Below are 23539 nucleotides of genomic sequence, written 5' to 3'. Positions count from 1 at the left end.
TTTATGAAACGTGTGTTCATGAAATTACTGAGAATGAAAGAAAAACTGAGAATCTCATATTCTTTTTATTGGAGTACGTGACATGGAATGACAGTATCCTCCTGGGGTCCTGCCTGCTTTAGACACTGTCATATACACTATTCTCACAACAGGAAAAGAGTTTGGTAAATGGTAAGACACTGGGAGAAAGGTAATCATTTTGAACAATATATGAGGTTACCTGTAATGGCTTTCTTCCTCTTCTGAGGAGGAGTAGCGAGAAGGATCGGAGGACCAATGTGCAGCGTGGTAAGTGTCCATAACGTTTATTTACAGACATAAACTGAACACTACAAAACAATAAACGTGAAACGCCCGAAACAGTACCGTGTGGCAACAAACACACACACAGAAAACAAAAGTGAAACCCAGGCTACCTATGTATGATTCTCAATCAGAGACAACTAACGACACCTGACTCTGATTGAGAACCATACTCCTCTGAACTCAAAACCCCAACATAAAAAAACACACATAGATTGCCCACCCCAACTCACGCCCTGACCATACTAAATAAAGACAAAACAAAGGAAATAAAGGTCAGAACGTGACATTACCATCAATAACCTATGTACTGACTTTACCTGTTAAAACTTGTAAACATTACCCAAGGAACAAACAATTTGGCTCTTTTATGAAATACCTTCACAAACCTCAGTATCTTCTCAGGAATATCTGGAATAAATAATACATATATAACTAAAGTGTAGGTCCCAGTAAAATGACGGATCTCCCTGTGAAAAACCGGGAGGGGGAAATAGTTTGCCCTTAGCATAGTAATTTGGATTGTTTTTCTTGACTATTTAAATCAACTGAATAGTAAAGTGTGAAGAGTGGCAAAGACTGCCCGAGAGAATGGGCACGGGGGGAATTCATGTTCAAGTCTTAAAGAGTAGAAACATCTCAAGGTAAAACCTTGGTTTAGTGTACAAAAACAAACTTTTCTTCAGTCATTAATTCAAATCCACTGGCATTGTGTAACTGCAGTCAGAATATTACAAATATTAAAATATTTCCACCATCTCCTCCAGCTATTATTACTATTCCATCCTTGTAAAGTCCACTGGGCAGAGACATGTATTCACTATTCACTTCAGTTTCCTTTAATAGTGTTGGACCTTGAGGGTGGATCATTGTTAGGGTTAAGAGTGAGGAGCTACAGTACATTCATACTAGAGATGATCCAAATCACTTATTTTCTCTGGTTATACAGCCTCTCCATTTTCACACAAAGACAGCTGGTGGATCTTAATGATGGGCAGAGTCCCGTGTGGAGGGGGCTGGGGATGGCGGGGCCCCTGGCTGGGCCCCTGGCTGAAGCTCCTGTCTCTGATGCAGCAGCAGGTTTTCAGCAGATTCTTACCGCACAGTTGGGCCACCTTAGCCCGTCCTGTCTCTACCGCTGTCCCAGACCCTGCCACGGAGCTTCCAGAGAATACCCTCCACTCCCTGCCATCCCTAGAGGAGGGTGTGCGGGACAGGGCTATGGAGGAGGAGGGGCTGAAGCAGGAGGGGTCACCTTGGCCATCTAGTCTCAGAGTGAGAGAGTGACCCTGAACCTGGGCTGGACCCGGGTGATGAGTGGCTCTGGACTGGGTTCTCAGACAGCGCACTCCCAGAATACTTTGGAAGGCCTTCTTAAACTCCTGGTTGGAACAGGGGTAGATGATAGGGTTGATGCAACTGTTGAAGTAGCCTAGCCAGAAGGTGATCTTAAAAACTGTGTCCGAAGGTCTGTATGCTGGGAATATGGAACCTATAATAGGCCACACACACCACACATACACACACATGTGCGCGCACACACACACACACACGCGCACGCAGACAGACAGACAGACAGACAGACAGACAGACAGACAGACAGACAGACAGACAGACAGACAGACAGACAGACAGACAGACAGAGGGAAGAAAACTGATTAACATACTTGAGCTCTTTATCACAACACAATGCACAACAACAAGTGTTTAACCCAGATTGTTATTTCAGGGTCTTTGTTGATGATATGACTACGCAAATCAGGATATCAACATCAGATAAGAAGAAACAAATAGAGGAGCATATTTCCATTAAGATTTTGTGCCATACTTTATAACATTCCTAATACATCTAAATCCAATCAGGGTTAATGTTGATCCCGTGTGAAAGAAGCCGATACTTTGTACACACTCAACAGAAGAGCCAAAGACTGTGTTGAAAAAAACACATTTATTTCCACTTGGGTTCAATTTATAGTTTTATCATATTTCTAGACCTACCAATGTCAAGGTATTGACATTAAGGTATTTGTTGTATTAAAATTGCCTTCATAAATCCTGCTGCTTCTGATTAGAGGGACTAATGTGAGAAATTGTGAGAGTGTGTGAGCTGCACACTTAATAGTGCAGAAGAGGAAATGGTTTAAGATACACATTACATGCAGACTTTTCCAGTTCTTTAGAGTACTACTAGTACTTAAGTAGTTTTTGGGTGTATCTGTACTTTACTATTTATATTTTTGACAACTTTTACTTCACTACATTCCTAAAGAAAATAATGTAGTTTTACTCTGTACATTTTCCCTGACACCCAAAAGTACTTGTTACATGACAGGAAAATGGTCCAATTCACGCACTTATCAAGAGAACATCCCTAAATGCTTAGTTTGTAAATTATGTCTGAGTGTTGGAGTGTGCCTCTGGCTATCTGTAATTTTTTTAATGATTCATTGTGCCATCTGGTTTTCTTAATATAAGGAATGTGAAATGATTTATCCTTTTACTTTTAATAATTAACAAGATTTGAGCAATAACATCGACTTTTGATACTAAGTATATTTCAAATCAAATAATTTTAGACTTTTACTCAAGTAGTATTTTACTGGGTGACTTTCACTTTTATTTGAGTCATTTTCTATTAAAATAATTAAATGGCTGAGGTCTTGGATAGCCTTGAAATTGAGCATCTATCTTCAAAGGCAGGATGGGATGAGCTGTCTTGTGAAATTCTTTATTGGAGAGGCCGTCGGAGACAAAAATGAAAAATGACAGCGTGATGTGGAGATGGATAGAGAGAGAGAGGAGAGAGAGGAGGTAGTTTGAGCGATATGATTCCGTGCTAAGTACATCTCAGATGACTCCTACTGTGCAACGAGCAACAATAATTATATTACTCTGCTATTGACTGAATTCATACATTTTGGAGCCTAAAACCTCCTAAGGGGGAACTTGATTGGTATTTGGTATTTTATTAGGATCCCCATTAGCTGTTGCAATAGAAGCAGCTATTCTTCCTGGGGTCCACACAAAACATAAAATATGAAATAATACAGAATATTAATGGAAAATAACAGCTCGAGGACAGAACTACATACATTTAAGATTGCCGCTACTCAAGTAGCCTCATTTGTCAATAAAATGTTGAATCCATAAAAAGACAGTGACGCAAAACATGCTTTTTAAAGATAACAGAGGGTTTATAGTGATGAATAGCAAAGGAAAACAAGATAGATTGAGCAATAAATAATGGAGCACCAATAGATATGTGCTTACTTCCCAAGAGAGATGTTGTCATACTGTACATCCAGAAAGACAAGGATACTATTGCTATAGTACTGTAGGTCATTATCAGAATCACCACCACCACCACCACCACCAAATACGATTCATATTGTTGATAATGATTTAAGATAACAATACCAAAGATACATGGCTTGGCACTATAGCAACTACTGACTAACAACCACAGCACCAGCGGGAAGGGTGCAAAATACCACTACCCTTGTGAACATGTGAGTAAACCGTTGCTATGCTCTTGGTCATGCCTTCAGAAATGGCTCCTGGAATGTCAAGAAGAAGCAAGAACAAACCAGTCTCAAAATAAACACACTGCCAAGACAGTGATATGCCTCCTTAACCTTTTGACCCACTCAAATCCCCACAAGGGTTCGTTTATAAAGCCTGTCCCAATAAAACAAGCAAACAAAAATAACCATCCCCAGCCTAACACAATCAATCTTACATGGAAAATCGTTATATTTAACAGGATAATAATAGATAACATTGTGACATGTTGTCCTTGATGCCTTCATGGTTTTGTTAGAAAGGGCAGCCAGCATGGTTAGGGAGTAGAATAACCAACAAGAAGACCCAGCCCTCTGTTGCGCTTGCTATATTTATGAGCATGAGAGAGTATAATAAATCTGAACCCTAAGGGGTTAGGAAGTCCGGAGTTGGACAGATTAAAAAAAAAATTAAACACTTGATTTGTATTTCATTCCCACATTTATCCTATACTAAAATTATGAAACTAACTAGCAGTGAGTGTAGAACACGTGTGCTTTTGCTGAACTCCATATTGTTCTTTATTATGTTTTTCTCAGTTGCTAAAACACTAAACCCATTGGCTGAACAAAGTTCTCAGTTGCTAAAACACTAAACCCATTGGCTGAACAAAGTTCTCAGTTGCTAAAACACTAAACCCATTGGCTGAACAAAGTTCTCAGTTGCCTGGACTCATTTAGCTAATTATGCAGTCTGTTGTCAATACCTTAAACCATTTCACATGGTAAAACACAGTCTGTTGTCAATACCTTCAACCATTTCACATGGTAAAACACAATTTGCAGATCTCACTTAGACTTTTCAGCAAAACAATGAAAATACAAATAGACAACACATGTCATTGATTGAGCACAACCACTCAAAACTGATTTAACCTGTTTTAAATGATGTGACACAACCAATATAAGCCAGTTCAGAGAGCAAACAGGTTGTTGAAGGTGGTAAGGAGAAAGTCTGAGAATGGATAGAAGAAACCATGTGAGAGGATAAGGACGAGTCCGTATGCGAGGTGGGCGATGAGGAGGAAGAGGAGGAGGAGGAGGGCAAGAAAGAGGAAGAGGAGGACGAGGAGGAAGAGGAAGACAAAGAGTGGAAATATCTGATGAAATTCGAGCAACAGTTATAGACCATGTTCTTGTCCATGGACTGACAATGAGGGAAGCAGGACTTAGAATGCAACCCAATTTGAGCTGATTTTCTGTGTCCACCATTGTAAGGACATTCAGAGAAGAGAACAGATACAGTTTACTACTGTATTTTTGTAATTGCAAATTTACTGTACTACACTATATGCAGCTGTTTCAATAGACATTTGTAAAGTTAATCATTGTATGTATTGTACTGCATGAATATGTTTTGTAACTGCACAACTACTTTTTGTAGAATTGCAAGGACAGCTATATTCACTCGGGAGCAAGAGGCCGTTATAGTTGGCATGGTCCTTCAAGATAATGCAATACGACTCAGAGAAATCCAGGAACGAGTGATACAGGACAACACACACTTCCAGGGAATCGACAGTGTGAGCATTTCCACAATTGACCGTGTCCTCCATCGTAACAGGATGTGAATGAAACAAGTAAACAGAGAACCTTTTGAGCACAACTCACCAAGGGTGAAAGAACTGCGAGCTCAGTATGTGCAAGTAAGTGTGCATTCAGAAACATTTACTGTAATCCAGATTGTCTACAGTACTAACACATACTATGTGAATGACATTACTCTTCAGTACATACAATGTATGTGAATCAGAAGCCTAATTGTACTCTACAGTGTAGCACTGTCTCTATACGACATACACAATCCTACATACAGTATATTGTATTTCTACACAGACAATATTTGACTTGGAATCCTTGGACAGACCCCATGAGTTCATCTTTGTCAATGAAGCAGGCTTCAATCTAACAAAGAGGAGAAGGAGAGGCCGAAACATGATTGGACAGCGGGCCATTGTTGAAGTCCCTGGTCAACGAGGTGGCAACGTCACAATCTGTGCTGCTATCAGCAACCATGGTGTTCTACATCACCATGTTACACTCAGGCCATATAACACCCAGCACCTTCTAAGATTTATTGCCAATCTAAGAGATATTTTATTTGAACAGCAGGTTCAAGGACAGCAGGGTCAAGAGCGAAATGAGACTCCCATTCCCACCTATGTGATAATGTGGGACAATGTCAGTTTCCACCGAGCTGCTCAGGTAATGGAATGGTTTAACATCAATGGGCAGTTTATGAACTTGTACCTCCCTCCATAGTCGCCTTTCCTGAATCCGATTGAGGAGTTTTTCTCCTCTTGGAGATGGAAAGTGTATGATAGACAACCCTACACCAGAGTAAATCTGCTGCAAGCCATGGATTTAGCCTGTGTTGATATAGGTGAGGAATCATGTCAGGGCTGGATACGGCACACAAGAGGCTTCTTCCCCCGTTGCCTCAGGAGGGACAATATTGCTTGTGATGTCGACGAAGGGCTCTGGCCTGACCCAGCCCAAAGACAAGAAGAAGCACATTGATCACATGTTTACTCCTTTGATTTTTGCATCTTTTAGTATTGTATACTGTGGTACAGTGCATTGTAGACTGTATACTGTACAATGGACAAATTGTATGGCCCTGAACATTGTGCTTTCCATTTATTAACAGTACTGACTGCTCAATAGATTTTGACTGGTTGCAGGTTCATATCAACAAAGAACAAGAATTACAGTATCACAGAGACAAAGGACAAGTTTGTGAGATGCAGGGTACAGTACTGTACAAATAGGGGTACAAGGAGGAGGAAGAACAAAAAACAAAATTGCCAAGAGCAAAGCAGAGTAGTAATTTCTGATCAATTTTGAGCTACTGTGATAGAACATGTTTTCGTTCACCAAAAGACAATGATGGAAAAATATGAATATTTTTTTAGATTAAAAAATGTACTTCTCCCTGAGAATTGTATTATTTGAACAATGTGTTTTCTATTTTCGGTGTATTGTTTACTGACTGCTTGAGAGTGTATATCATTTTGATCACTTTGCTTATGATTTGAGAGCAGTGTTTGATTTTGGACACAGGTAAAACAGTTTTGAGGCGAATGTTTCATTTTGCGAGAGGAGTCAGAGGTTATGTAAATAGTGCTTGAAGATGAGGTTTTGTGTTTAATGTGTTCAGGAAATGGAGCAAGGTTTCAGAAATTGTGTTTTAGCAATTGAGAAAAACTGTAAACAACCACGAAGGGGACCCGAGGTCGACCTTCAATAAAAGCAATGATGTGATGACTATCTGTCCTTCCTGCTGTGATCACATTGTTGAGAATGCCTCTATGTGATAAGTGATTTGCAAGCAAGAGCAATAGATGACAAGTCTGGGTAGAGAGAGAGAGAGAGAGGGAGAGAGAGAGAGATGGAGGCAGAGAAAGAGAAAGAGAGAGCCAGATAGAGGTGGTGAGAGAGAGAAACAGATGGAGAGAGGCAGAGAAAGAGAGAGAGACAGATAGAGAGATGGAGAGAGGCAGAGAGAAAGAGCGAGTCAGACAGACAGACAGACAGACAGACAGACAGACGGACGGACGGAGAGATGGAGAGAGGCAGAGAGAGAGAGCGAGTCAGACAGACAGACGAACGGATGGACGGACAGACAGATGGACGGAGAGATGGAGAGAGGCAGAGAGAGAGAGAGATGGAGAGGCAGCGAAAGAGAGAGCCAGATAGAGGTGGTGAGAGAGGCAGAGAAAGAGAGAGAGACAGATAGAGAGATGGAGAGAGGCAGAGAGATGGAGCGAGTCAGACAGACAGACAGACAGAGAGGAGAGAGGCAGAGAGAGAGAGAGAGAGAGAGAGAGAGATGAGAGAGAGCGGTGGAGAGAGGCAGAGAAAGAGAGAGCGAGAAAAAAAACAGTTATCTTGTCAAATGCCAGGAAGACTTATTGGCTCAGTGGGGGCTCAAGTGTGTTATTGAAATATGAGCAGCTAACAGGTCCGGCAGCGTGTGCTCAGCTCTCAGCAGCAGCATTATCACAGCAGCTCTTTCATCACACTGAGAAGATGACTGGGACAGAGGCTGACTGAAAGGGACTATAAAAACATTGAAAAGGGACGACCCACCCATGCTGAGAGTATCTCTGTTATCTGTGGAACCCTATGATAGCTCAGCGCCTGGCTAGCCTAATGCTAGACCAGACCACAGCTTTTACCTGAGTTAGCTGCACTGCATCACTGAGACACCTGACACCCAAATTACAGTAACCCCTCAGTGGCCTTCTGAAAAACCAAACTATTAATTTGAAAAGCACTTAAGGCTGTGGTTGGATAACAAATCAATAAGAGTGTCTGAAAATGAAAATTGAACTGGAAATGAATTAATAATGTCAATGTATACTGATCAAAAATATAAATGCACATGCAACAATTTCAAAGATTTTACTTAGTTCCAGTTCATATGAGGAAATCAGTCAATTGAAATAAATGAATTAGGCCCTAATCTATGGATTTCACATGACTGGGAATAGAGATATGCATTTGCTGGTCCCAGATACCTTAAAAAAAATGGTCCTCACATTGGGCCTCGGGATCTCGTCACGGTATTTCTGTGCATTCAAATTGCCATCGATAAAATGCAATTGTGTTTGTTGTCCGTAGCTTATGCCTGCCCATGTCATAACCCTACCACTACCATGGGGCACTCTGTTCACATCAGCAAACTGTGCACCCACACAACGCCATACATGTGGACTGCGGTTGTGAGGCTGGTTGGAGGTACTGCCAAATTCTCTAAAATGTCGTTGGAGGCGGCTTATGGTAGAGAAATTAACATTACATTCTCTGGCAACAGCTCTGGTGGGCCTTTCGGGCAGTCAGCATTCCAATTGCATGCTCCCTCAAAACTTGAGAAATCTGTGGCATTGTGTTATGTGAAAAAACTACACATTTTTGAGTGGCCTTTTATTGTCCCCAGCACAAGGTGCACCAGTGTAATGATCATGCTGTTAAATCAGCTTCTTGATATGCCACACCTGTCAGGTGGATGGATTATGTTTGCGAAGGAGAACTGTTCACTAACATTTGAGAGAAGTACACTTTTTGTGCTTATGGACAATTTCTGTAATCTTTTATTTCAGCTCATGAAACCAACACTTTACACTTTTTGTTCAGTTTAAATGGGTGTTCCAAACGTACTTTAGGTCTCTCAGTAGCTCTCTATCACTCTCACTCTTTAATGTGTGAGCGTGCGTGCGTGTGTGTGCACACCACAGGTGGGTTGGTGGTACCTTAATTGGGGAGAACAGGCTCGTGGTAATGATTGGAGTGGAATCAGTGGAATGGTATCAAATACATCAAACACATGGTCTCCAGGAGTTCCATCCCCTTCCATTTACTCTGTTCCAGACATTATTATGAGCTGTTCTCCCCTCAGCAGCCTCCTGTGGTGCACATGTGTGTGTGTGTGTGTGTGTGTGTGTGTGTGTGTGTGTGTGTGTGTGTGTGTGTGTGTGTGTGTGTGTGTGTGTGTGTGTGTGTGTGTGTGTGTGTGTGTGTGTGTGTGTGTGTGTGTGTGTGTGTGTGTGTGTGTGTGTGTGTGTGTGTGTGTAGTTCAACTCTCTAATGTAGGATCATTTCTTAAGACTGGTATTTTGGCTCGCATGAAAATCCTCTCAATAATTTTTACACAAAAGTGTTATTAAGTGTTGTAAACACGATTCTTTCATAATATGAAATAGTGAGGATGATAATATTGCCTATTCTGAAACTTTCATCAAACAGTGTTATTTTTTTAAATAATACTGACTCTATTCAAAGCTTTGTTAACATCAGAAAACACTTACGGGCAATTGTACATGTCTTTCAACATTTTGTGTGGTCTGAAATAAAAGCTACTGAAATTACTTTATTTTATTAGTTACACATGAAATACCCCATTATTAGTACGTGTATTCACATACTCATAAAATAATAGTATGGTTGTTAAATTATATTTCAAAGCAGTCGTGTACGAAAGGTAAAATAACAACAGGATGAGAAGGAGATTGAAGTGTTGCATGTGTACACTTTTTGATGCAACATTTTACTTATTTCAGATCGTTTTAATTTGGCATCAATAAAAGGAAATCTTTGCAGATGCAGCCCAATACTGATTAATGGAAGAATAGCACATAGCTCAATATAATTTTTTACATCATCCACATCGAACAACCTCACATAACATAAACCTATTTATTACACATGTAAATAAAGTTGTTCTACTTCTATGGTTGATACCGTATGACATGAGAAAGGTATGCATGATACGGCACCAGAGACTGTTGTGAAAATCTATTTTGGGAGTCATCCAACACTCCCCCCTCACCCTCCCTCCCGCCAACAGCCATCTCTGCAATACAATTTAATTACAAAAACTCATAAATTATTTTGCCAAGTATAGATACAAGAGGGGGTGGCATTAACAGCATGACATGGTAGCTGTGGCGCACGGTCGACAAGGTAAGGAGCCTGGGTACAATGGGTAACACTCACCTATGGGCAGAACCAGGAAGAAAGGGAGCCAGCAGAGCACAAAGCAGCCAACCACAATGCCCAGGGTCTTGGCGGCCTTCTTTTCTCTGGAGAACTTTAGGAGACGCAGGGCGAAGTGTGTGCGGCTGTGCATGGCCTCATCCTCAGACACGGCCATGTTGCCGCGGTGGATCCTCAGCGTGACGCTCTCTGAATCTGACTTGTCTGTTTTGTGCCCCTTTCTCAGGCCCCGGCTCTCCTGGCGGGCCACCACATACACCCTACAGTACATAGACAGTATGATGGCCAGCGGGAGGTAAAAGGAGCCCACAGCAGAGAAGATGGCGTAGGCAGGCTCCTCTGTGATCTTACAGATTGACTCGTCTTCTGGCGCCGGCTCTTTCCAGCCAAACAGAGGGCCAATGGAGATGGTGACGGACAGAGCCCACAGGCCAACCAGGGCAAGCAGTGCCCTGCGCTCTGTCACGATGGCTGGGTAGCGCAGCGGGTAGCTGACCCCGATGTAGCGGTCCACTGAGATCACACACAGGCTCATGATGGAGGCTGTGCAGCACAGCACATCCACCGCTGCCCACACATTGCAGAAGGGCCTTCCGAACACCCAGTACCCTAGGATCTCAAAGGTGGCAGAGAAAGGCAGAACGATGGAGCTCAGCAGGAGATCTGCCACCGCTAGGTTGACGATGAAGTAGTGTGTGACTGTTCGTAGGTGTCGATGACAGACCACCGACAAGATAACCAGGATGTTCCCAAAAACCCCACATACAATAATTGTCCCAAGTATCAGTCCCAGCACGACAGCCTTAACCACATTGAGCTCTGGGACAAACGCCTGGCTGCAGTTAGAGCAGTTCTGTGTTGGATGCTCTGGGGTCATGTTCATGTTGTTTGCTATAGGAACCATCTGTTCTCTAAATAGTATTGATACACTGTCCTGCCCTGTACTGAACAGTAGACTGACAGATAAACTGCAGACAGTTAAGTTCGCTGAGAGAAGACAAAGACATCAGGGCACTTTCCTGAGAGCCATTCAAATCACATTAAGTCTGTCATGTCAAAGCATCATTTGACTCATGTTGTCTTAATCTAATGGCCAATTACAATTAATCAAAAGTAGAAAGCTATGAGCTTGTTTAAAACACTGATAGAGACAAACATTGTGTATGCAGAGGAACGCTATTTAACAAGCAAAAGCTAATCCATTTTGAGATTATCCTTGATGTTAAACCACAAGTTTTAATACAGCTGGAGACCTAAAATATATTTGATGGAGTGTGGAGTTGACTCCGACAGTCTGACCTATCAGAGTAGTATTTGGTTACTGAGGATCATTATCATAGGCATAGGTTCTGGGGTCCCTCTCTCTGATTTTCCCAATAGCTAGATCAAGGTGAACAAGTGCAAGTCTGTATCATATAAAAAATGTTGAATAGTGGGAAGAGGAAGTGAGGCATATGAAATCTGTAAAAGCATCAATGCGAGTAATTTGGTTTTAGTTTGGTCCAGTCCAACTGGAAGTGAATACTGAACGATGTCCTCCCTGTTAAAGCTTGAGCTCCAGACCAGACCCCTTACCAGGGTAGGAGGTAGGAGGGTTATTACAGGTGAAAAAACAGGCCAGTCCCAGGGCAAGTCTTCTGAATGTTGGGACAGCCTCAGTCTGGACGTGGATGAGTTCAGTAGTCACTGTGTGTCTGTGGCGTGACTCCCCCTGTAACAAAGAGATACAGCCACAGTGATGCTTTGCTCAAGTAAGGAAAATTGTAAGCTGGTTTGACATCCAATATCCACAAAATATCTAATGCAAAATCAACTCTCATCAGACAAGTGCATCTTATAAAAATGTTCAGACAGCCACATTTTGCATTCTGCAGCATGTTTCAATATCATTAGCTGTTCAAAAAACTGTCTCCTATCCATCGCCATTGTATGGGAGCGAGAGCATGTCTCAAGAATGCCCTCTCTTCTGGCTGATCAATGGAGCTGTGGCCTCATTTTGTTGATTGGACATGTTGGTTGAAGAATACAGAGGCAGATCCAGCCATGGACATGAGTGACCAATAAAGTGCAGAGGTGTCATGTCATTGTCTATCTTAGCTGGCATGACTGCTGGCAAGGTTGGTAGAAAATCAAGTAATAACTAAATGTACTAAAAAAGACTCACATTCCTTTCAATCTTTTACCCAGATTTTATCAGCAATGCAGAGCATATTTTGTTTCTTTAAAAAAAGAAACGCCAGTCAGGAGGATAGAGACAGATCAAGAGGGAGGCTAAGATATGCAAAACGTCAGTACAGAGACAAAGTGGTGTCGCAATTCAACGGCTCAGACAAGACATATGTGGCAGGGAATCCAGACAATCACGGATTACAAAGGGAAAACCACCCACGTAGGGGACACCAACGTCTTGCCCCCGGACAAGCTAAACATCTTCTTTGCCCGCTTTGAGGATAGCACCGCCCCCAAGGACTGTGGGCTCTCGTTCTCAGTAGCCGACGTGAGTAAGACATTTAAGATTGTTAAACCTCGCAAGGCTGCCGGCCGAGACGACATCCCAAGCCGCGTTCTCAGAGCTTGCGCGGACCAGTTGGCTGGTGTGTTTATGGACATATTCAATCTCTCCCTATGCCAGTCTTCTGTCCCCACTTGCTTCAAGATGTCCACCATTGTTTCTGTACCCAAGAAAGCAAAGGTAACTGAACTAAATGACTATCGCCCTGTGGCACTCACTTCTGTCATCATGAAGTGCTTTGAGAGACCAGTCAAGGATCACTCAACACACGTGCTTCGTTTGTAAATGATGTCTGAGTATTGGAGTGTGCCCCTGGCTATCCGTAAATTAAAATATAAAAACAATAAAATGTTGCAGTCTAGTTTGCTTAATATAAGGAATTTGAAATGATTTATACTTTTACTGTTGATAAGTATATTTTAGCAATTCCATTTACTTTTGATACTTAAGTATATTTAAAGCCAAATACTTTTTGACTTTTGCTCAAGCAGTATTATTTACATACACCAAATATATTTAAACTCAATTTTTCACAATTCCTGACATTGAATCCTGGTACAAATTCCCTGTCACGTTCGTTATAATGATTGGACCAAGGCGCAGCATGTGTAGAATTCCAAATGTTTGTAACGGATTTCCTCCTCTTCGTCTGAGGAGGAGTAAGGATCGGACCAAAGCGCAGCGTGGTTAGTGTTCATCTTATGTAATAATAATCCAAACTGAACACTGAATAACAAAAACAACCGAAACAGTTCTGTCCGGTGCAGAAACACAAAGACTGAAAATAAACACCCACAAAACCCAGGTGGAAAAAGAGACAACTAACGACACCTGCCTCTGATTGAAAACCATACTCGGCCGAACACAAAAACCAACATAGAAAAACAAACATAGACTGCCAACCCCAACTCACGCCCTGACCATACAAAAACAAAGACAAAACAAAGGAACTAAGGTCAGAACGTGACAATGTTTAATAAATAATAAACTCCCCAAACAAAACAGAAGAAAAACAAAACGTGCCGCTAACAATAGTTCTAACAGGCAACTATCCATAGTCAAGAGCCCACCAAGCACAATGGGGAAATGGCTGCCTAAATATGATCCCCAATCAGAGACAACGATAAACAGCTGCTTTGAGAACCATACCAGGCCAACCTAGATCATTAAACACCTAGATGACCCACCCTAGTCACTGTCACGCCTCAACCAACATAGAGAATAAGCAGCTCTCTATGGTCAGGGCATGACAGTCAGTTAGGATCACCACTTTATTTTAAGAATGTGAAATGCCAGAATAATAGTAGAGAGAATGATGTATTTCAGCTTTTATTTCTTTCATCACATTCCCAATGGGTCAGAAGTTTACATACACTCAAGTAGTATTTCGTAGCACTGCCTTTAAATGGTTTAACTTGGGTCAAATGTTTCAGGTAGCCTTCCACAAGCTCCCCACAATAAGTTGGGTGAATTTTGGCCCATTCCTCCTGACAGAGCTAGTGTAACTGAGTCAGGTTTGTTGGCCTCCTTACTTGCACATGCTTTTTCAGTTCTGCTCACACATTTTCTATAGGATTGAAGTCAGGGCTTTGTGATGGCCAATCCAATACCTTGACTTTGTTGTCCTTATGCCATTTTGCCACAACTTTGAAAGTATGCTTGGGGTCATTGTCCATTTGCAACCAAGCATTAACTTCCTGACTGATGTCTTGAGCTACTACAGTCCCTCCTGCAGCAAAGAACCCCCACAACATGATGCTGCCACACCCATGCTTCACGGTTGGGATGGTGTTCTTTGGCTTGCCTCCCCCTTTTTCCTCCAAACATAACGATGGTCATTATGGCCAAACAGTTCTATTTTTGTTTCATCAGACCAGAGGACATTTCTCTAAAAAGTACGATCTTTGTCCCCATGTGCAGTTACAAACCGTAGCCTGGCTTTTCTATGGCGGTTTGGGAGCAGTGGCTTCTTCCTTGCTGAGCGGCCTTTCAGGTTATGTCAAAATAGCACTCGTTTTACTGTGGATATAGGTACTTTTGTACCTGTTTCCTCCAGCATCTTCACAATATCCTTTGCTGTTGTTCTGGGATTCATTTGCACCTTTTGCACCAAAGTACGTTAATCTCTATGAGACAGAACGCGTCTCCTTGCTGAGTGGTATGACGGCGACATGGTCCCATGGTGTTTATACTTGCATACTATCGTTTGTACAGATTAACGTTGTACCTTCAGGCGTTTGGAAATTGCTCCCAAGGATAAACCAGACTTGTGGAGGTCTACAATTTTTTTTCTTCTGAGGTCTTGGCTGATTGACTCAAATGATGTCAATTAGCCTATCAGAAGCTTCTAAAGCCATGACATAATAATAAAAGCTGTTGAAAGGCACAGTCAATTTAGTTTATGTAAACGTCTTACCCACTGGAATTGTGATACAGTGAATTATAAGTTAAATAATCTGTCTGTAATCTTTGGAAAAATTACTTGTGTCAAGTAGATGTCCTAACCGACTTGTCAAAACTGTAGTTTGTTATCAAGATATTTGTGGAGTGGTTGAAAAATTAGTTTTAATGATTCCAACCTAAGTGTATTTAAACTTCTGTCTTCAACTGTATATACACTACCGTTTGAAAGTTTGGGATGACTTATTAATAATGTCCTTGTTTTTGAAAGAAAATCAAAAAACATTGTCCATTAAAATAACATCAAATTGATCAGAAATACAGTGTAGACATTGTTATTAATGTTGTAAATTACTATTGTAGCTGGAAACTGCAGGTTTTTAATGGAATATCTGCAGTTGAAGTCGTAAGTTTACATACACTTAGGTTGGAGTCATTAAAACTTGTTTTTCAACCACACACAAATTTGACAAAGTGACTTGTTGGAAAGGTGGCATCCTATGGCAGTGCCACACTGAAAGTCACTGAGCTCTTCAGTAAGGCCATTCTGCTGCCAATGTTTGTCTATGGAGATTGCGTGGCTGTGTGCTTGATGATACACTTGTCAGCAGCAGGTATGGCTGAAATCGCTGAATCCACTAATTTGAAGGGGTGTCCACATACAGTACCAGTCAAAAGTTTGGACACACCTACTCATTTAAGGGTTTTTCTTTATTTTGACTATTTTCTACATTGTAGAATAATAGCGAAAACATCAACACTATGAAATAACACATATGGAATCATGTCGTAACTTAAAAAGTGTTAAACAAATCAAAATATATTTTATATTTGAGATTCTTCAAAGTAGCCACCCTTTTCCTTGATGACAGCTTGGCATTCTTGGAATTCTCTCAAACAGCTTCATGAGGTGGAATGCATTTCAATTAAGAGGTGTGCCCCGTTAAAAGTTCATTTGTGATATTTCTTTCCTTCTTAATGCATTTGAGCTGTGTTGTGACAAGTTGGGGCTGGTATACAGAAGAAACCCCTATTTGGTAAAATACCAAATCCATAAGAAGAAGATAATTGCTTGGGCCAAGAAACATGGGGCAATGGACAATTAGACCATTTGAAATCTGTCCTTTGGTCTGATGTGTGCAAATTTGAGATTTTTGGTTCCAACCGCCATGTCTTTGTGAGACACAGAGTAGGTAAACGGATGATCTCCAAATGTGTGGTTCCGATGGTGAAGCATGGAGGAGGGGTGTGATGGTGTGGGGGTGCTTTGCTGGTTACACTGTCTGTGATTTATTTAGAATTCAAGGCACACTTAGCCAGCATGGCTACCACAGCATTCTGCAGCGACATGCCTTCCCAACTGGTTTGCGCTTGGTGGGACTATAATTTGGTTTCCACAGGACAATGACCCAACACACCTCCAGGCTGTGTAAGGGCTATTTGATCAAGAAGGAGAGTGATGGAGTGCTGCATCAGATGACCTGGCCATCACAATTACCCAACATCAACCCAAATGAGATGGTTTGGGATGAGTTGGACCGCAGAGTGAAGGAAAAGCAGCCAAAAAGTGCTCAGCATATGTGGGAACTCCTTGGAAAAGCATTCCTCATAAAGCTGGCTGAGAGAATGCCAAGAGTGTGGAAAGCTGTCATCAAGTCAAAGGGTGGCTACTTTGAAGAATATAAAATCTGAAATATATTTGATTTGTTTAACACTTTTTTGGTGAATACATGATTCCATATAGGTTATTTCATAGTTTTGATGTCTTCACTATTATTCTGCATTGTAGAAAATAGTAAAAATAAAGAAAAACCCTTGAGTGAATAGGTGTCCAAACCTTTGACTGGTACTGTACATGTGCATATATTTCAATATCAGTGACAACCTTTTATAAACACATTATCTTTGAAATGCTTTAATCGTTGACTTCATCAATCTCTATCCTAACAGTGCCATCCGTTTTGTCACTAAAGCACCTTATACCACTGACCACTGCGACCTGTATGCTCTAGTCGGCTGGCCCTCGCTACATATTCGTCGCCAGACCCACTGGTTCCAGGTCATCTACAAGTCCATGCTAGGTAAAGCTCCGCCTTATCTCAGTTCACTGGTCACGATGGCAACACCCACCCGTAGCATGCGCTCCTGCAGGTGTATTTCACTGATCATCCCTAAAGCCAACACCTCATTTGGCCGCCTTTCGTTCCAGTTCTCTGCTGCCTGTGACTGGAACGAATTGCAAAAATCGCTGAAGTTGGAGACTTTTATCTCCCTTACCAACTTCAAACATCTGCTATCTGAGCAGCTAACCAATCGCTGCAGCTGTACATAGTCTATCAGTAAATAGCCCACCCAATTTTACCTACCTCATCCCCATCCAGTGTTAATCTGCAAAATTGTAATTATTTGCCTACCTCATGCCTTTTGCACACAATGTATATAGACTCTCTTTTTTTCTACTGTGTTATTGACTTGTTTATTGTTTACTCCATGTGTAACTCTGTGTTGTCTGTTCACACTGCTATGCTTTATCTTGGCCAGGTCGCAGTTGCAAATGAGAACTTGTTCTCAACTAGCCTACCTGGTTAAATAAAGGTGAAATAAAAAATAAAATAAAATAAAAATATCCCATTTCTGTGTAAATCAATGTGGGATAATCAATACATCACATTGTGACAACTGTAAGCCATGTTGATTACGATCTGGATTCTAAATAGTGTACTGTCCATGTTTAACCCCTCACACTGCACCCTATTGTATGCCATCAATTTACTTGCTTTTGGTTTTACTCGCTCTTGTCTTTTATAATTACCAGAATGCACTGATAAATAATGGCAGTCTATGCAAAATATGTAGCATTTAGAATTTTTTTACTAAGCTTTCATCACGCTTTTTTTCAGTTACCCACTGGTCACAGACGCCAACTCAACGTCTATTCCACGTTGGTTCAGCGTAATTTCATTGAAATGATGTGGAAACCTTGTTGATTCAATCCGTGTGCCCAGTGGGAAGGGATAAAAACAAAAAAAACAAAGCTAAAACATACAACTGTTCCATCACAATAACAGCCTTAATCTTTCTTCTAACCTTTCTTTTACATTTGTATTCTCTCGTCCTGATTTGAGTTATCTTTTGAATGAAAAACAGATGCAGAATTTGCACCTGCTGCAAACGCTTAGCAAATATGTCCCTTTATCTCAATTTATCTGTGTAGACTAAGAACAGAGGAGAAAATTGGATTTGTTTGTCAAAAATCTTAAGACATGCCGGGCTAGATCCTTTTATATAATTCATCTTGACTTTGATGTATGGCGGAAATGCAACAATCCTTCTGGCTGTCTCTCCTTCTGTTTCAAAACAAACTTTCACAATGTCTCACATAAAATGCCCACTGTCTCACTGCTCAATGGCAATTGGTACATGGACGTCATCTATGGAATATGGTTTTGATAAAATGCCTGACATTGACAACAGGGTAGAATACTAAAAGTGGAGGGAAACGGCCCTAGTGGATTTATATTGGGTTATGATAAGCAGCTTTGACTGAGAAGATGACATTAGAAGTTAATCTGATTGCAGCTCTTAGACTATATGTCCATCAGTGTCAAGGTTTATGTATTCTAACCAAACCCCCTCTCTTGCACTTTGCACGCACCCTTTCCATTAGACCTGCCATGCAGAATAGGTGAGCAGGGGCGGACTAGCCATGTGGCATTTCAGGCAAGTGCCAGATGGGCTGGTCCATTTTTAGGCCAGTGGGCATGTCTAACTTGTCTCTTTTTTTGCGCAATGTGATCATTATTTGGCTAATTATGGGTACCTCAAGGAAGAAATGGGCCGATGTGTTAGAAATGTCAGGGCCAATTTGTGGTCCCAGAGCTGATACAATGGGTGGGAAAAACGCAGATGTGTAGTGATGGGTCTAAAGTATTACTTGGTCCGGTACTGTCCTCCCTCGATATCTCCTCTGTCACATTATTAACCACAGTGTGACCTTTCCTCTGTGCCCCACTGAGTCCTGCTCCACACTGGCTGAGCAGCTGCCGAAGCAGCCTGGTGGACTCCTGTGTGCAGTCAGCTGCCATCCACATTCACACCTCCAACCAGCTCATGCCTGTGCTGTGCTGCTGGAGCTAACACTGGGATGGTGCAGCCATATTACTCACAGTGGGGTTATAACACACAATAGCACTTGGCTTGTTTGTCCTACAGATGTAGAATATTAATTTGATCACCCTGTCGCAGGAGAACTGTCCAGCAACACAGGAAATTTAAAACATGTAGTGTATTTGAGGTTTAAAAAAGCTTCTAAATTTGCAATTTCCACTTTGAAATTTCAGACTTGATTTGCATTTATGAAAAATATGTCAACCCCTACAAACATGTCCATTAATTATAATCCACATAATAATTCACATTTCCTGTTGGTGCAGGATTATTTTCCTGCTGTAGGAAACTGGCTCAAATTAAAATGCTACATCTGTAGCAGAATGAGAGTGCTCATTTGCTTTAAGGGCAATATAGGGTGCTAAGACTAATATATCTTGGGTAGTGTTCTAGCAGGATAAGAGAGTGCTAATTTGCTTTGGGGGCAGTATAGGGTGCTAAGACTGTGTCTGATTCTCAACCACGGAAGTGTGTGGAACAAATTAAAAACAGCCCATGACAAAGTTATGACATTTGTTAGTTCATTTCTCCAGAATAATCAACAATGACAGTTGCATCATCGTCACCCATGAAAGCTCAGTTGTCCTCAGCCTAGTGCCTTGTAGGCAACATCTGGATGTTAGATATTAGGTGCATACCAGACTCAGGTGCACAGGTCTCCTGAAATGTCTCAATAAATTACCACAAACCCAAACTGCAAACACATTGTACTAAAATCAAGAAAACAGGGATTGTTTGAGTCTAGCAAGCTGCACAAACAGTCAAGATAAGTCATGGATGGTTAAAGGCAAGCATTACATTAAGCCGGAAACATTGTGTCCGCATAACTGCAGTCGTGACTGCCCCTACAGCAAATTCCATTCTGTCCAAGATTACATTACAAATACGGGTACGCTTTAATGAACAGCCATCACATAGTATGGGGCTGCTCAGCTATCACATGGCATGGGGTGGCAGGTAGCCTAACGGTTAGAACGTTGGGCCAGTAACTGAAAGGTCACTAGTTTGAATACCCAAGCTGATAAGGTAAAAAATCTGTCGATATGTGCTTGAGCAAGGCACTTAACACTTGATCATTGCAGACCCAGAATTGTGACCCCACTCTCTCCGAGGGTTTATCACAGGGAGTTGGGATATGCAATAAAACACATCCAATTTGCATGTGTTAAATACACACTTGTACCTGTGTGAAATAAACAAATATAAGCACCAACCAAATTATTAGTATGGTTGTATTCACTGTCCCTTACCAATAGCTCTAATGCTCAATAGTTACACTGTTTGTTTTTCACGTACATTATTGGACTAGACCTATTTCAGCTCAATTTTATGAAATAAAACTAGGAAGGAAGTAAATTAATACAGTATGTGGGAAAAAATTCATCAAAGAAATACAAATACACCATTTGTAAGAACATACCATTTCCTCTGCAAAGAAAGAAATATAGTAAGAAAGAAAGAAATAAAGAAAGACATAGAAGCCATAGCCTAACAAATAACTGTTTCTCCTTATTGCTCTTCGAAGCTAATGTAAAGTGCAATGCAATAAAAAATTAAACATATTATTTCAGGTATTGTTACTAGCCTACTGCAGTATACTGTTATTGTACACATTTTAACTACACAAGCCAGGCTCTGCAAAAGCAGCGGATATCTAACGATGATTATGCTATTAGACCAGTATTGAAAACGACAAAGTTTATGAAAATGCAGATATTTATGTTGAACTGTAGACACTAGAATGAACCGTTTTCATTCTGTACAAAATAAGAAGAATGAGAGAATGAAAAAGTCGAGTAGATAATCGGTCTTTTGTCCGTGACTGTGATTCTCGTAAATGGAACCGTGTTCAATATAACTGGGTGTAATTTTACACCAAAATTAGACTATCCTACATTGAATCTCCTTAGCCTATTATTCCAATGCAGCCCCGCGTACAAGTAGCCTATGCAATGCAGGCAAACGTTCATAACATATCTGTTGACAATCAACCAAAATATATTGCAATTAATGGAGCCATCTGGGAAACAGATAAGATTCTTCAAAAAAACTTAAACTCGATCCCATTGACAAAGGCAATCAATAAAACATTTTTACCGGACCGGCAGGCTACTCACCTAACTCTTTATCCTTGTACGGATGGTTTGAACATCAACACATGTCAAGTATACGGTAAAGCGAAAAGGAATATGAAAAAGAGGTATTGTTAGGTGTACTCATGGTGTAATGACTGCGGGCTTATGTGATGTGCTCCGCTATCTTGACCGAGGTGAGGTATTTGATATTTACGCAGATAGCCAAGTGCGCTCCTAATGGAAAGCCCTGGGATCCCGCTTTATAATTGCTGCTCTTCAAGAGCATTAACTCCTTGAAACGATGACTACGGAATTAGTCATTGCTACAATCACCCCTTCACTCACCTGCCTCCGCATAGGCTTCATTATAACCTATACCTCTCTTTATTTTTAATTTATTTTTATATTTAACCCCCTTTTTCTCCCTCTTTCCTTCATCAGATTAGCATTTTTTTGCGTCATCACTATTTATACAGAACTTTTGATTTCCCCAGCAATATAAACAGGGTGGCACAGCAATGTTCCATGATTTCCAGAAAAGTATGGTTCATTATAACGTGATCAAGGAAAACTAAGGAATATAATAAAACAGATTTGGAGAGTCTGTTTAGTCGTTTATTCCTTAATTAATTGCTGTACAGTTATGTTTCTTTAAGCTCAAATCTATTGAGGTGGAAGGTCCATAAAGACGAAATAATGTTATACAAAATGCCTAAAGCTCTCCCCCTGTTTTTAATGCTAAAATAAATATGCCTGCAAGTCTTTTAGTTTGTGAATGTAATTTCACTCGCTGCACAATTAACTTAATGGCAAAAGGCAAAGCATGGAATCTCCCTTGACTTGTACATTTGCTTATTCTTTAGAAGAGCTGCAGAACAAAGCAGATGATTATGTGTTGTGAATCAAAAATATTGGTCTCAAATCTCTTATGGGCCTCAAACAAACACACACACACACACACGCACGCGCGCACGCACGCACACACACACACACACACACACTTATGTGATTGAAATCTTATCTGTTTCCCAGATGGCTCCAGATATAAGGGGTTAATGGGTGCTGGGAAATGTATGATATCTCAGTTTTACAGTGAGAGATGACTGTAGTAGGACTCTAAATTACTTAATCAGGGATAGATGTCACTGTCCCTGAAAAGACCATCTGACCATCTCTGGCTTGTCCTATACTCTCTCTCTCTGTCTCTCTCTCTGTCTCTCTCTCTCTCTCTCTCTCTCTCTCTCTCTCTCTCTCTCTCTCTCTCTCGCTCCCTCTCTCTCTCTCGCTCCCTCTCTCTCTCTCTCTCTCTCTCTCTCTCTCTCAATTCAATTAAATTTAAGGGCTTTCTTGTCATGGGAAACATATGTTACAGTTTTTCTCAATTGCTAAAACACAATTTCTGAAACCTTGCTCCATTTCCTGAAAACATTAAACACAAAACCTCATCTTCAAGCACTATTTACATAACCTCTGACTCCTCTTGCAAAATGAAACATTCACCTCAAAACAGTTTTACCTGTGTTCAAAATCAAGCACTGCTCTCAAATCATAAACAAAGTGATCAAAATAATATACACTCTCAAGCAGTCAGTAAACAATACACCGAAAAATAGAAAAAAAAATGTTCAAAACATACAATTTTCAGGGAGAAGTACATTTTTTATCTAAAAAAATATTCATATTTTTCCGTAATTGTCTTTGATGAACGGAAACATGTTCTATCACAGTAGCTCAAAATTGATCAGAAATTACTACTCTGCTTTGCTCTTTGCAATTTTTTTTTGTTCTTCCTCCTTCTTGTACCCCCATTTTTACAGTATTGTACCCTGCATCTCACAAACTTGTCCTTTGTCTCTGTGATGCTGTAATTCTTGTTCTTTGTTGGTATGAACCTGCAACCAGTCAAAATCTATTGAGCAGTCAGTACTGTTAATAAATGGAAAGCACAATGTTCAGGGCCATACAATTTGTCCATTGTACAGTATACAGCCTACAATGCACTGTACTACAGTATCCATTGTCAG

At 40.8% G+C, this 23539-nt stretch overlaps 1 protein-coding gene across 1 annotated transcript; it reads right to left on the bottom strand.

The window, feature by feature from the left end:
* Positions 1–281: 281 nt before the first annotated feature.
* On the bottom strand, positions 282–21645 carry adra1aa (adrenoceptor alpha 1Aa). Its single transcript, XM_064981241.1, has 3 exons — positions 21558–21645; positions 10362–12072; positions 282–1795 (listed from the first exon to the last, which is right to left on the bottom strand). The coding sequence occupies exons 2-3, from the start codon at positions 11263–11265 to the stop codon at positions 1245–1247; spliced, it is 1455 nt and encodes a 484-aa protein (XP_064837313.1). The 5' UTR covers positions 11266–12072; positions 21558–21645; the 3' UTR covers positions 282–1244.
* Between the last annotated feature and the right edge of the window lie 1894 nt (positions 21646–23539).

This window comes from Oncorhynchus masou, chromosome 1 (assembly GCF_036934945.1).
Source record: "Oncorhynchus masou masou isolate Uvic2021 chromosome 1, UVic_Omas_1.1, whole genome shotgun sequence".
Taxonomy (NCBI): Eukaryota; Metazoa; Chordata; class Actinopteri; order Salmoniformes; family Salmonidae; genus Oncorhynchus; species Oncorhynchus masou.
This window is presented reverse-complemented; position numbering and strand designations above follow the sequence as displayed.

What these genes read in the sequence shown, in the direction of transcription:
- adra1aa (XM_064981241.1), bottom strand. Translation starts at nt 11,265, where the DNA reads ATGGTTCCTATAGCAAACAACATGAACATGACCCCAGAGCATCCAACA. An exon ending in CTTCCTGGTTCTGCCCATAG is followed by an intron (nt 1,796 to 10,361) that starts GTGAGTGTTACC and finishes GGCCTATTATAG; the next exon opens with GTTCCATATTCCCAGCATAC.